This window comes from Elephantulus edwardii, unplaced genomic scaffold, assembly GCF_000299155.1.
Source record: "Elephantulus edwardii isolate Elephantulus edwardi_28Jun2011 unplaced genomic scaffold, EleEdw1.0 scaffold00106, whole genome shotgun sequence".
NCBI lineage: Eukaryota > Metazoa > Chordata > Mammalia > Macroscelidea > Macroscelididae > Elephantulus > Elephantulus edwardii.
The window spans coordinates 202,220-216,333 of record NW_006399856.1 but is presented as its reverse complement, the minus strand read 5'-3'; the positions used below and the strand labels follow the sequence as shown (position 1 = coordinate 216,333).

Below are 14,114 nucleotides of genomic sequence, written 5' to 3'. Positions count from 1 at the left end.
CTACTTTGACAAGCACTGTGGCAATTGGACAATTAAAACAGACATTCGGATGGCGGGGAAGAAGAACAAACTGGGGAGGAGGGTGGAGAGAATGGTGAGGCAATGAAGGAGTGAAAGCCCAGAATCCCTGTGAATGTTCATTGAAACTAATAAAATTTAATAATAAATTAAAAAAAATCAAAACAATATAGCAAGGTAAACATGAACTAATCTTCCACCCTGCTACCCTCCTCTTGCTAATTACTTTTTATAAATCAAAACAGCATAAGATAAACATTGAGTAATCTTATTTCCTCTACTTTTCAATATTTCCTGCTACTTTTCTATAGCTAATTACTTTTATTAATTTTTATAGGATTTTTTGTTTGCATATGATCATTCATGTATATTGTGTTTAATTAAAGTACATAATTTTTTCCTTAGGATAATTTTATTGTACAAAGATAAATACAAAATATAATTGCCCAATTTTTTTCAATTGAGTAATGAGAACTATCATGAGTATAAAAAGATATTATGTACTTTTTGAATACTATGAATATTTGTATGTATTAATATATTTTAATGCTATGAATATGAATACTAAAAGGGATAAAAAGAAATTGTAGTCTAAATACTTAATAGTGAAAATATTTACTGGTATAATTTTCTGTAGTGAAATCTACTCAATTTCGATAGGAGTCAAATACACGGAGGAACATTTTAATTGGAGATAATAGAGAAGCCTTTTCTGTATCTCAACTCATAAAGAAAAGGCACAGCAGTCACCTATTGGCAGATCAGAAGTCTAAGTTAAACATTCTTTCTGTAGTTGCAGCATCAGATGGCACTAAGAAGCAATCATTGAGATCTTAAAATTTGGGCTCTCCATCATTTGTTGTTTTCTAAGACATTACCCTTCCAAAATGAGTGATGTCGGTGTGTCCATCACAGGCTAGTTAGACTTCCCCAGTGTTCTCCAGTCTTTTTATCATCATCATCTTCTTCAGGGCACGAAACGGTATCATCTGGTTCTGGTGATGGGAAAATGCAGGCTGGGAACAGTAAGAGAGAGAGCACATCTTCCTAGGACTGTCTGGCTCCCAGATCTGATCTGTGTGGAACTGCAGGTGAACCCAGCCCAGTGTGTGCAGGGAGAACGGGGATTACATCACCAAAGATTTTTGGCAAAAAGGTCTCAGCTGCAGTAGGAATGCGACATGAATTCACAGCCTTAGGCTGACGTGCTCTTGAAGAAATTCCTGCACAGGATGCCAGTATGGCCTCCCGAGCTGGAGAGACCACTTCAACTATATGGGTCCTTTCCTGTCTCCAGAGTATTACAGCTTTCCTGAAGCCTTGGTCTTTTAGTCTTGCTTTTCCCTAAATGTGAATGCACCTTGGCCTCCTTCAGTGTGACAGGAATATGCTGGTTTTGATTGGGATTAGCTTTTATGTGAACTCTCAGATAAAGCTCTGATTTGAGCATCAGTTCTCAGAGTTAGTTGCTCACACCAGTCATGCAAAGCCTCCCAATGAACCCCAGGAATTCTGGGGTTCTGATGTTCTGTCACTGATCTTCTTCAGTTAGCTGTGACTTGTTAAAATGTTTGAGAACAGACTTTACCGCATTTCCTAGGCTGCTTCAGTTTGACATCTGCAATTGGAGAGACATTTGGGACTGTCTGATCTGCTTTGTTACATTCTTCTTCTATTTTATTTTATTATTATTTTTTTGTTTGTGTACCGTCAAATCAGATCTGACTGGTACAGGAGGAGGACATTGTCCCTCCTTCTCCAGCAGAGCATATGGTACATTCAAACCACGCGCCTCTGGGATTGCAGTGCAGCTTTTCGCCACTAGGCCACCAGAGCTCCCTTACATTCTTCTTTTACGAGGTATAATGTAATAGTTGGATTATCTTCAACGGCTTGCATGCTAAAGGAATTGTTTTTGTCTGTGTCACTACTTGCAGATACCATTTCTTTTTTTTAGAACTTTGTACAGTCAATGATTTATTCATTGCAAATACATTTTATAAGAAACATAAACACAGGCTATACACATGGATTTCATCTGATGGGATGCACAGGAATCAGATCGACTACATCTGTGAAAAGAAGGGAGCTCTGGTGGCCTAGTGGAAAGATGCTGCACTGCAATCCCAGAGGTACAGGGTTCGAATCCACCAGATGCTCTGCTAAAGAAGGAGGGGGCAATCTCCTCCTGTACCAGTCAGATCTGATTTGACGGTACACGTAAAAATAATACAATAAAAAAACAAAACAAAACAAAAAACATCTGTGAAAAGCAGGTCTTTTCACTCTGTTAGAAAAAGTTTTTGATGCACACAGGGATTTAATCTTTAGAAGGCCCCATTCATCAATTTAATCCTCTCCAGATTCTACATTTCTGGCTGGATTTGGTAGTCTCTTTATACCATAGACCAGGGTGTCTAAACTTGATCCCACTTTGTCTCTGATGAACTTTATGGTTTTAGGCTTTAGTCCCTGTCCTCTAATCCAACTCGAGTTGTTTTTTGTGTATGGTGTGAGATGTGGATCCTGTTTCAGTTTTCTGTAGGTAGCATCCAGTTTTGTCAACACCATTTGAAAGGTTTTATTTCCTTGTTGAGTAGCAGATACCATTTCTAAGAACACACAGGGGAAGAGAATGCCAGCAATGTGAAAGTCAGCTGCATTCATTCCTTTTTAGGTACATTATGGTTTATATAATAATTTATGGTATATTGTGTTTTATATAATTACTATTGTTCAATACATTTTTTTTCCTTTTCTATATTTTATTAATTTTCATAAACATTTACAGAGATTTCGGGTTTCCATTCATTCATTGTTGCACTATTCTCTCTACCCTCCTCCCAGTTTGTTCTTGTCCAAATGCCACAGTGCTTGTCAAAGCCAGTTCTGATTAATCTTCTTTGTCAGTGTGTCCTTTGCCATTCCCTATCACTCCTCCCTGAGAGAGACTTCACCCTGAATCATAAGGAAAAGGGGATGGTGTAGTCTCTTAGCTACTTCCTGCTGAAAAGGGACGCTGTGGGTTTCAGGGTGAAGATCTTCTCTCACTACTCTAAAGGGCCCCTTTGGCAGTAGGAAACACATAGACAAAATCAATGGAGATTGATTTTGGAATTTAGATGCACTCTTATTGATTGTGCTTGGCCGTACATGTTCATATCCTTGAAGATGTATCATGGGGGTGTTGCAACCTAGAAGACACAAATTTGACTAACAAGTTATAAGTACATGAGTCCAGAAATTATGGAAAAGTAAAAGAAAAGATTCTTTCATTGTTTTACAAACCCTCCCCCAGGTCCCCTCCACCATGTAGCCCTCGCTCTAGTCTCCTGTGATGACAGAAATACCTAGTTATATATCTCTTTTAAACAGTTTTCTCCCTCCTCTGTTTCAGTGCAGTATACATTATTGAACCCATCTTACTCAGTCTCTCCCCAACCCCAAGGACAGTCCCATTCTACAACAGTGGCATCATGTAATATTTGTCCATTTTTAACACCCTTTCTCATCAATTCCCCATTGCACCTTGTCTGTCCTTTCACCCCCTGTCTGTCCACTAATCCGTGCTGTCCTAGTGATATCCACCCCACCCCCCATATTTTAGGATTTTATGTATCTATCCAATGTGTCTTTATAAAACCAAGTATAAATGCTGCATTTGAGATCCCCTTTATACAAAAGTTTGCATTTTATTTTCTCTCTTACCAGTCCATAGGAAGCATCTTCATCTTTGTGGTGCAAATGGTTAGCATCTGGTGCAAAGTTGGTCAGCACTTAACTACTCCCCAATAGGTCAGAAGTTTGACTCCACCTAGAAAAGTCCTGGAAGAAAATCTCAATGATTTACTTCTCAAAAGTCAGCCAGTGGAAGCTCTATGGGGCACAGTTCTGCTCTGACCTATCGGTTACTGAGAACTGGAGTCAACTTGACAGTCACTGGTAGGAATTAATTATGTGGATGTACCACATTTTGTTTATAAATGAGTGTGTCATTTTTTTTAAGAAAAGAACAAATTGCCATGGCACAGAAAGGGTTGTATAATTTTAGACTCCCAGCAGAAATTTACGAACATATTACTTTCCTCCAAGAATCACTGTACTGTTTAGACCATCAAAATCCTGGTATGTTCAAAATCATTACCGTGTTTACTTAATGTTTGGACCCCGACTTTCACTTTCAGCTTCTTGATTTTAGCTGGAGTGTCCCCATGAGTTTTTGTCTTGATTATATAAGATATTTATCTTTATCTCATTGATAGCAAACTTTAGCTTACTGTCTGGAATAGATTGAAATGCTAGAAAATGAAAGAGGCATAACAATAACTCTCCTATTACAGCCCACTAAAGCCTTCAGTTTCTCTAAAATTCTGAACCCCACATACCTAGACCTCTGTGAACCTCAGTTCACCACATTTTCTCCAAATCCCAGTCCTCCAGGGACCTTGCTTTTCCCAGTTCTATCAGATACTCATTATCCACAATATTCTAGCCCTTTGGAACCACAGCCCACTCCAGCATTTACCTCTCATTTGTTCTGCTGTAACTAATCAGACATTCCCCATCCATTTCCTTTCCTCAAAATGCCTCTCTGGTTTGAACTCTACAGATGCTGAGTAAGGCCAAGTATGGGCCAATCTGGAAAACCTATATAGGACCTCAAACCCACGTGAACCTGGCCAGTCCCCAACTCTTGGAACAAGTGATGCGGCAGGAGGGAAAATACCCAATGCGCAATGACATGGTGCTGTGGAAGGAGCACCGGGACCAGCATGGCCTGTCCTATGGGCCCTTCACCACGTGAGCTGGGACCTGGAGGGATAGGGGCAGGGACTCGGAGGACTAGATCCAGGGGAAATGGGCAGGGCATCCTCTGGGCTTGATGGTTTAGAAAGGGAAGGTTGCGTTGAACAGAAGCCCAGAGACTACACATTGGCTCTTCTATTATGTGACCTTGGACTAATGAAGATCATTTTTCTTTCTTGGTTTTATATCGCTTGTCTATAAAATGAGAGGTTTGGGACAGATTATTTCCAAGGCATATCTTAGGCTCTTTCCAACCCCAGTATTCTACTCTACAGTTGAAACTATACCAATTTAAGTAATAATAGAAATCATCTTCTTCCAGATTGTGTTAGTTGGGAGAGTTCAATTTAATTTTTAAAATTTTTTTGAAAGTATGCACTCTTATTAGATACAGATGCTTTATACACAGATATTGATGTAGGTTTCAGCCTTAAAGTCGTGATTTTGGATTATTTCAACTGTGATAAAGTTGAATGATAACGTGAATACGTTCTTTACCCATGTGCCAACTAATAGATAGTGTATCATTGCAAGTGAACCATTCACAAGGCCATAGATTGTAATTGGATTGTAATGGGCTTCTTTTTTGCTACTGCCTGTTAGTAAACGTCCAAAAGAAATGAATGACTTTCTCCCCCTCAAGTTTCTTGAGATCATGTTTTAGTCACTTCATATAGGTGTAAGAATTGTTGATTCTGGAGATAGTAGTTGTTGTTAGGTGCTGTGGAGTCAAGTACAACTCATAGTGACCCTATGAACAACAGGTCTGAACCCTATCCTATTGTGTACCATCCTCATACTTCCTGAAACATTCAAGTCCATTGCAGCAGTCACCGTGTCAATCCACTAGTAGCGGGTCTTCCTCTCCTTTGTCACATCATGTCCCTCTCCAAGGAATTGCCCTTCCTACCAACATGCCTGAAGTGTGTAAGGTGAACCTTTGCCTCCAAAGAGCACTCTGGGTTCACCCTCTTAAAGACATATTTGTTTGTTCTTTTGGCTGTCCACAGGATGGTCAATGCTATTCTCCAGCACCACAGCACAAAGGCATCAATTCTTCTTCTGTCATCTCTATTCACTGCCCAGCTCTCAGATGCCTAGCAAGTGATTGGAAAGACCCTGGCTTGAATAAGACGCACCTTAGTCAGTGGTGACAATGATAGTAACAAACTGTATGTGTGTGTTCTATTGAGTAGGGCTTTCTTGTTGTGTATAAGGTCACCAGAAGTTGGAGCCCACCCACTGGCACTTATCAACAAGCTGATTAGGATCTTTAAATGTATTGTTTCACTTTATCCGCACAACAAACCTAGGAAGTAGATAATATTATCATCCCACTATAATGAACAGATGAGCAAGAGCCTATGGTGATGAAGGAGGAAGTTCAGGCTGCTTTGAAGGAAATGGCAAAAAATAAGGCTCCAGGAATAGATGGTATACCAATTGACATATTTCAGTTAACAGATGCTGCCATGGATGTGCTCACCAAGTTGTGCCAAGAAATCTGGAGAACAACTACTTGGCCAACTGACTGGAAGAGATCGATATTTGTTCCTATCCCAAAGAAAGGTGACCCAATAGAATGTGGAAACTACAGAACAATATCATTGATTTCACATGCAAACAAGATTTTACTGAAGATTATCCAAAAACAACTGGAACAGCACATCAACAGAGAACTACCAGAAGTCCAGGCTGGGTTTAGAAGGGGTCATGGTACTAGAGATATTGTAGCTGATGTTAGATGGATCTTGGCTGAAAGCAGGGAATACCAGAGGAATGTCTATCTGTGTTTCATTGACTATGCAAAGGCATTTGACTGTGTAGATCATAACAAACTAGGGCTGACTCTGAGAAGAACGGGAATCCCAGAACACTTGATCGTTCTAATGCGAAACTCATACTTGGACCAGGAGGCAGTCGTCAGAACAGAGCAAGGGAACACTGCATGGTTCAAAATTGGGAAGGGCGTACGCCAGGGATGCATCCTATCTCCATACCTTTTCAACCTATATGCAGAACAGATTATCCGGGAGGCTGGGCTCTATGAGGAGAAATGTGGGGTCAAGATTGGCGGATGATTTATCAACAACCTGCGTTATGCGGATGACACAACCCTGCTTGCTGAAACTGAAGAGGGCCTGAAGCGCCTGCTGCAGAGTGTCAAGGACTGCAGCCTACAATATGGATTGAGGCTCAATGTCAAGAAGACAAAGATTCTCACCACTGGACCAATTGGCAGCATCAGGATGGATGGTGAAGAGATTGAGATTGTACACAGCTTTAGTTTGCTTGGCTCCATAGGCACCAGCAGCCAGGAAATTAAAAGGCGCATTGCCATGAGAAAGTCTGCTGTTAGGGACCTCTCCAAAGTACTGAAGAGCAATGGTGTCTCTCTGGAGACTAAGGTGCGTCTGATACAGGCCATGGTCTTCACAATCACTTGTTATGCATCAGAGAGTTGGACAATGACCAAGGAGAATACAAGGAGAATTGATGCCTTTGAGCTGTGGTGCTGGAGAAGAGCATTGAGAATACCATGGACTGCTAGGAAAACAAACAGATTTGTCCTGGAAAGGCTTAAACCGGGTGGCTCCTTGGAGGCAAGGATTCTGAGGCTCCGTCTAACATACTTTGGACATGTTGTGAGGAGAGACCGGTCCTTGGAGAGGGACATCATGCTTGGGAGGGTGGAGGGACAGCGCAGGAAAGGAAGGCCCTCTATGAGGTGGATTGATTCAGTGACTGGGATAATTGGGATGGGGGTGTCGGAAACAGTGCGATTGGCACAGGACAGAGCGGAGTTTAGGGCTGTTGTACATAGGGTCGCTATGAGTCGCAAGCGACTCGATGGCACATAACAACAACAACATAATGAATGAAGATCAGCACTTGACTGTGAATTTGTTTTACTTCAGGGTGGCTTGTGTATAGCTGTGATACTGGAAGGTATGCCACTAATATTTCAAATACCAAATGAATCAACATGTTGGATCATCATTTGATGATGTGGCCACACACAAAATGAAAAGAAACAGTGGCAAACATCCATTAATAAGAATATGGAATGTATTAAATAGAAATATAAGAAAACTGCAAGTTCTCAAAACTGAAATGGAACACATGAAGATTGATATTGTAGGTATTAGCTGAAATGGACAGGTATTGGTAATTTTGAGTCAGATAATCATATGGTCATATCTGGAAGTCATATACTGGAAATGGCAATTGAAGAGAAATGGCATCACACTCATCATCAAAAAGGACACTTCAAGACCTATCCTAAAGTACAGTGCTGTCAATGATTCAATAATATATAGATAATATCTATATGCAAAGAGCAGGTAAAGGTAGTTCTAGAGGACAAATATTATCATTAAATCCTTGGAGTTAGAAAGTTGGGACGTTGGAAAGGTTGGAGTTAGGAAACCAAAAGGGAAGAGCATGCTCAGCATTTCTCAAGGTGAGTAAACTGAAGGTGCTATTCTATGGGCAAAACAAAGAGTGGTGATGACGTGGTCTACAGGGAGTTGCAGTACTCACCCAAAGCCTGCTCCTCCCTGGTGGTTAGAATCCAAGGAAGAAAGTAGGATAGTCTCCTCCTTTGTGATTTCTAGCCCAACAGAGGGTCAGCTATGAGTTGGTTCCAAATTGACAGCAAGACAAAGAAACAAAAAGAAAATGGGCAAAATATCAAATCATACAGGAAGAAGCATGGAAAGAAAACTAGAAGTAACATGCACTGTACCAAAATGAGGGAAGCCAACTATCAAATTTAATAATAGTAGACCAAATGCTGTATCGGGAAATGAGGGAAGCTTAATACAAGCTGAAGGTCACCTTGTGGTACTGGGGCGTTCCCTAAGAGTCAACATTGTTCTTAGTTAGTGTCAAATGAATCCCTCCCTCTTGAGATTAGCATAAAGAGGAACTTGCCTTATCTGTAAAAGACTGTACCATTCTCCTTTGTTTTTGCTTTGTACTTCCTTGTGATTTTACTTTGCTTACCTTCCTTATGATTCTAAATAAATACTCAGAGAAGCATGGCTTGGGGCCTTCAGTCATCAGAACTGTTGGCCCCCTGTTTTTCACACTCTGTGTTCTATATCATTCCTGGTAGTCTGTCTCATTATTAATAATTATAAAATTATTTCATTCTTTGGGACCCTCGGTCTGCAACACCAAAAAGCACTGATTGACATTCATACGTTTCAGGAAGCAGCATATGTCAAGAACCAATGATATTGAAGGAAGAAGTGTAAATTGTGTTTTAAGGTATTGGTGAAAAACAAGGTTTCAGAAATCGGCAAAGTACGAGTTGAGATGTTTCAACAAACCCTGCAAGTACTCACTCATCTATGCCAAGGGGATACTGTTTAGTTTAACTTCAAGAAAGATGTCAGAATTCTTTCTTTTCACCATGCTTGTTCAATCTGTATGCTGAGCAGATAATGCAAAAATACCGGCTATCTGAAGAACTGGGCATTATGAGTGGAGAGAGAATCAACAACTTTCAATCTGCAAATGGTGTCACTTTGCTTGCTGAAAATGAAGACTGATTAAAGCCCACAGCCTTCAGAATTGATTACATCTCAACATCAAGAAAACAAAAATCCTCTCAACTGGACTGATAGACAACATCATGATTGATGAGGGAAAAAACCCTGAAATTGTCGAAGACTTTCTTTCACTTGAATCCACAACCCTTGGAAGAAACCCTTGGATTTCTTGATTTAGTCAAGAAATCAAGCAGCATATTGCATTGGGAAAATGTGTGCAAAAAATCTCTTTAAAATATCAAAACACAAAGATAATCACTTTTAGGACTCAGTTACACTTGACCCTAGCCCCTGCTAGGTATTTTAAATGACTTCATGTGCATGTGAAATATGGATAAAAAAATAAGGAAGCCAAAAAAGGGAGTTGATGCCTTTGAATCAGCCTTTGTAAGTAGAGGTCAGGGAACTCTGGTGGCCTAGAGAGGATAAGAAGCTGTGCTGCAATCCCAAATGAATGTGGTTCAAATCCACTAGCTGGAAAAAAATCCACTAGCTGCTCTGCAGAAGAATGGGCATTCTGTTGCCTCTGAAAACCAGCTGGAGGTTCAGCCATGGGTCAGTTTCAACTCTATTACACACAAAAACAACAGAGGTCAGTTAAAAAGAAGATGACTTTGAACAAGATAGATGTGATTCAGTGGTCACAACCACAGGTTTGCACATGGCAAAGATTGTGAGGCTGGCACAGACCACGCAGGGCTTCCCCCTGTTGTGAACGCGGTCGTGATGAGCCTGTGCTGACCTCATGGGACCCGACAACATCATAGATGAGGGATTGAGGCCTGTTGTTGTTGTTGTTGTTGTTGTTTAATGCCGTCGAGTTGTAGATGACTCATAGCGACCCTATGAATGAACAGCCTGAGCACTGTTTGTACATAGAGTTTCCGGAGGCAAGCCATCTCAGAAGTGGATGCGCTCCTGCTTCCAGGCTTGATTTAGTCGGGAAGTTCCAGCCAACACTGTCCACCATGGGTGCCCATTACCATGATTGGCACATCACTGTCACAGGCTTCAGCATCACAGCAACCACGAGTTACCGATTGAGGCCTAGAGAGGCTTTCTTTTGCATCACTTTCCAAAGGTGTTACACCTAGCAAGGGGTGGCGTAGATGTCCAGAATGAAAAAAATGTACATCTTGACAACTTTGTAATAGAAACAAAGTGGAGAGACACCCCAGTGTTGTTTATGCCATTGCATATTTTCCTTTCTTCTTTCACTGGTGGATAGTTTGAGAACAAAACCACACGCTTGTCTTTTTAGTCAAAGTTATGGGGATGGAGGAGAGAAGAATGTGCTTCACACCATCTTCACCCTGATGCGTGCCTCTGAGGCCATCATTTGAGTGCCAAATTTTCATCAAATTAGGTCATCTCGGATTTAGAATGAACCATTTTGTACACTGTGACCTATTTAAACTTTCCTCTCTAAAACCAATTTTCTAAATATTTCATGCCATATATTTTTTGTCTCTTTTTATTTTATTTTATTTTATACTGGTTTACTTACAAAGTTTGTATACATTGTTTTTCACACTGGATCTCTCTCATTTCCTTAACTAGCCCCCTCTTTCCATTAAGTTGTGTGATCCTCACCTCTGTGTTCTCCCCCTCCCCTCCCTTGGATCATCATACACATTTTACTAGTTATCTATTTCTACAATAATTGCCTTACACAGTATTTGACCTTATAGGACTGAGTTAGTTCACTTAGTCATGTCATATATGTATATATTTTTTATTGATTTTCATATCATGCCATATATTTTTGAAATTAATTTTAATGAAAGTTTACAGAGACTTAGGGTTTCCAGTAATTCATTGTTGCACTTTTCTCCCTGCATGTCATATATTTTTAAAACTATTTTCCTACCTCAAGATGAGATTTTTCTTTTTAGTTTTAACATCTCTGTTTTTAAAATCTCATCTTTGGAAACATCCCTGCTCATTAAGAAATATTTCAACAACCACAACGATTTAAGTCCTGCTCCTCTGTCTCCTGGTGTGGGGGGAGTGTCACTTTTGCAGAAGCACCTAAAACTTGAATGTCTCGTAACTGGCTCTCTTCTGGTTTTCATTTTTTTCCAGCCACACTTTATATCTTTTAGCAGTTTCTGCCCAACATGATAAAGGTACAGCTCCCAGGACACAGGGTTCCTGTTACTAAATAATGAAAGAGAAGATTTTTTAAAGCCTATTTCTTCACTTTAAAGTTTTTAGTGCTTTCCTTTTTAAAGATTTCATTGGAAAAGTGATACGTGTAAAATGTAAAAATTTCCACTAGTAAAATATATCCTTTCTCCTCTTCCAGTCTTCTCATCCTCTTCTGTGAGCAATGTAAACAGCTCAAATGCCCATTTCCCCTACTTTAGTTAGAGCATGGAAATTTCCATTAAAATATGTAATTTTCTCTTGCTTTCTGTTTCCTTAGACCATTTTGTATTTTTTTACTCTTCAACTAGCTTTTAAAAAGATCTTCTATCTAGCTTGCTTGGCCAATAGCTGAGGCTGGAACCAGCTCCTGAACTCTAAGGTATAATATGGGAAGTGTGTTTCCACTCAAGTGAGCATTTCTTTCTTTCTTTCTTTCTTTCTTTCTTTCTTTCTTTCTTTCTTTCTTTCTTTCTTTCTTTCTTTTTAAATTTTTTAAAAATTATTATTATTTGTGTGTGTGTGTACCATCAAATCGGATCTGACTGGTACAGGAGGAAACTGTCCCTCCTTCTCCAGCAGAGCATCTGGTGGATTTGAACTGCTCACCTCTGGGATTGCAGTGCAGCTTCTTGCCACTAAGCCACCAGAGCTTGCCTCAAGTAAGCATTTCTGTCTAGTCTCGGTGGGGGCCCAGCTATCTAGTAAATGACTGTCCAGTGAAGGGTCTGGTGGTATTAGGCTGGTGGGCCTCCCTCCTGATTTGCTGAGCCTGAAGACCCAGAGCCTGAGCATCCCTGACTCCTAATTTGCTCCTCCTTTATTCTCAGCTTCCACACAGAGGGACTGAGTCCACCACTGCTCCTCCTCGTAGCACAAGAAGATTCCCAAATCTAATATAAGCACTGTGCACATCCACCGAGCATTTACCATGTGCCACACACAGACTTTCATCACCCAAGCAACCTTACAAGATGACACTCTCATTATCCTCCTTTTACAGACGAGGAAGCGGTCACAGAGGAATTGAAGTCATTTGTCTAAGGTCACTCAGCTAGTAGTCACCAGACCTGTCACTTGATCCTTGGCAGTCTGACTCAAGATGTTCGCGTTAACCATGTCCGTTATGTGTAGGGGAATTCTGAGCTTTGGCGAGTCTATCATTCTCAGCTCTGGCAGCCTGAGATTCCCCTCCACTCCATAGCCATCCCAGGGTGAGAAGCTACCACATCATCTAGCTCCATCTAATGTGTACCTGTTTTCTGCTCCTTCATTGCCCTGCAGGGAAGGGCATGAATGGTACCAGATGCGCCAGGCTCTGAACCAGCGGATATTGAAGCCAGCAGATGCTGCACTCTATACTCAGTCTATGAATGAGGTGATCAATGACCTTCTGACTCGGCTGGACCAGATTCGGGCCGAGAGTGCATCAGGGGACCATGTACCCGATTTGGCCAACCTCTTCTACCACTTTGCCTCAGAAGGTAGCCCTTCTGTGAAGAGGGGGCTGGGGGTGGGAATGGGCAGAGGTGGTTTGTTGGCTCCCTTCCCTTGAGGCCCCCTGGATCCCGCCTGCCATGGCACTGCCATCTGGCATAACCTCTGTACCATATGCTGGCTCTTTGCTTCTTCCCAGCTATTTGCTACATCCTGTTTGAAAAACGTATTGGCTGCCTGGAGCCATCTATCCCCGAAGACACGTTGGCCTTCATCAGGTCGATTGGACTTATGTTCCAGAACTCTCTGTATGCCACGTTCCTCCCCAAATGGACTCGTCCCCTGCTACCCTTCTGGAAGCGATACCTGGATGGCTGGGACACTATCTTTGCCTTCGGTGAGGAATCCCAAGGAAGGGCCAGAAAAGGAAGTCGGGAGTGGGCCCAGCATTTGAGCATTACTCACACCTCATACTACATCAATCATCAGTCTTGGCCTTGTCTTCCCATCTTCCGTTGTCCCTGCAGGAAGGAAGCTGATTGATCAGAAATTTAAGGATGTGGAGGCTCAACTGCAATTAGGGGATCCAGCTGGGGTCCAGGTATCTGGCTACCTGCACTTCCTGCTGACCAGTGGACAGCTCAGTCTTCACGAGGCCATAGGCTGCCTGGCTGAGCTGCTCATGGCTGGAGTGGACACGGTGCGTGAGAGGGCCCAGTGAGAAGACCAGGGGCTCTCAGCTTCCATCCTGAACCAATCCCCCAGCCTCCCCCACCTGCTTTTGACCTTCATCCCTACAGGTATCTGTGACTCTTTTTTTGTAACATGGATATAGAACTAGAAGGAAAGCAGAGAGGTTATTTGGAGCACCCGAGGCAGGCAGGCGATGGTCTCAGGGGTATTCCATCACCTCCTACAGCCTCCTCACTCTTTGACAGCCAGGAAGTGGAATCTCACATCTAATCCAAGTATCTCTTGCTGTAACTTAAGACCATTTTTCTTCAGTTGATTCTGGGCCGAGTGGAGCTTGTCTGTGAGAATCTCCTTTCTCTGACCCGTTTCTCATCCTCTTGTCATGTGGGGTTTCTCTTGGGTCTCCTCCTATTGCTGCGTGCTGTTCTCCATCATCCTAGTCTTTGTTCTTCT

The 14,114-nt window shown here is 41.6% G+C and overlaps 1 protein-coding gene across 1 annotated transcript in view; it reads left to right on the top strand.

Annotated features, from left to right (window-relative positions):
- LOC102844228 (sterol 26-hydroxylase, mitochondrial-like) overlaps window positions 1–14,114 on the top strand; it is a 52,088-nt gene that overhangs the window by 36,548 nt on the left and 1,426 nt on the right. The window contains exons 2-5 of the mRNA XM_006891890.1: window positions 4,628–4,818; window positions 12,816–13,015; window positions 13,168–13,365; window positions 13,496–13,668. Coding sequence (XP_006891952.1) covers window positions 4,628–4,818; window positions 12,816–13,015; window positions 13,168–13,365; window positions 13,496–13,668 — 762 coding nt within the window. The remainder of the gene's footprint in view (window positions 1–4,627; window positions 4,819–12,815; window positions 13,016–13,167; window positions 13,366–13,495; window positions 13,669–14,114) is intronic.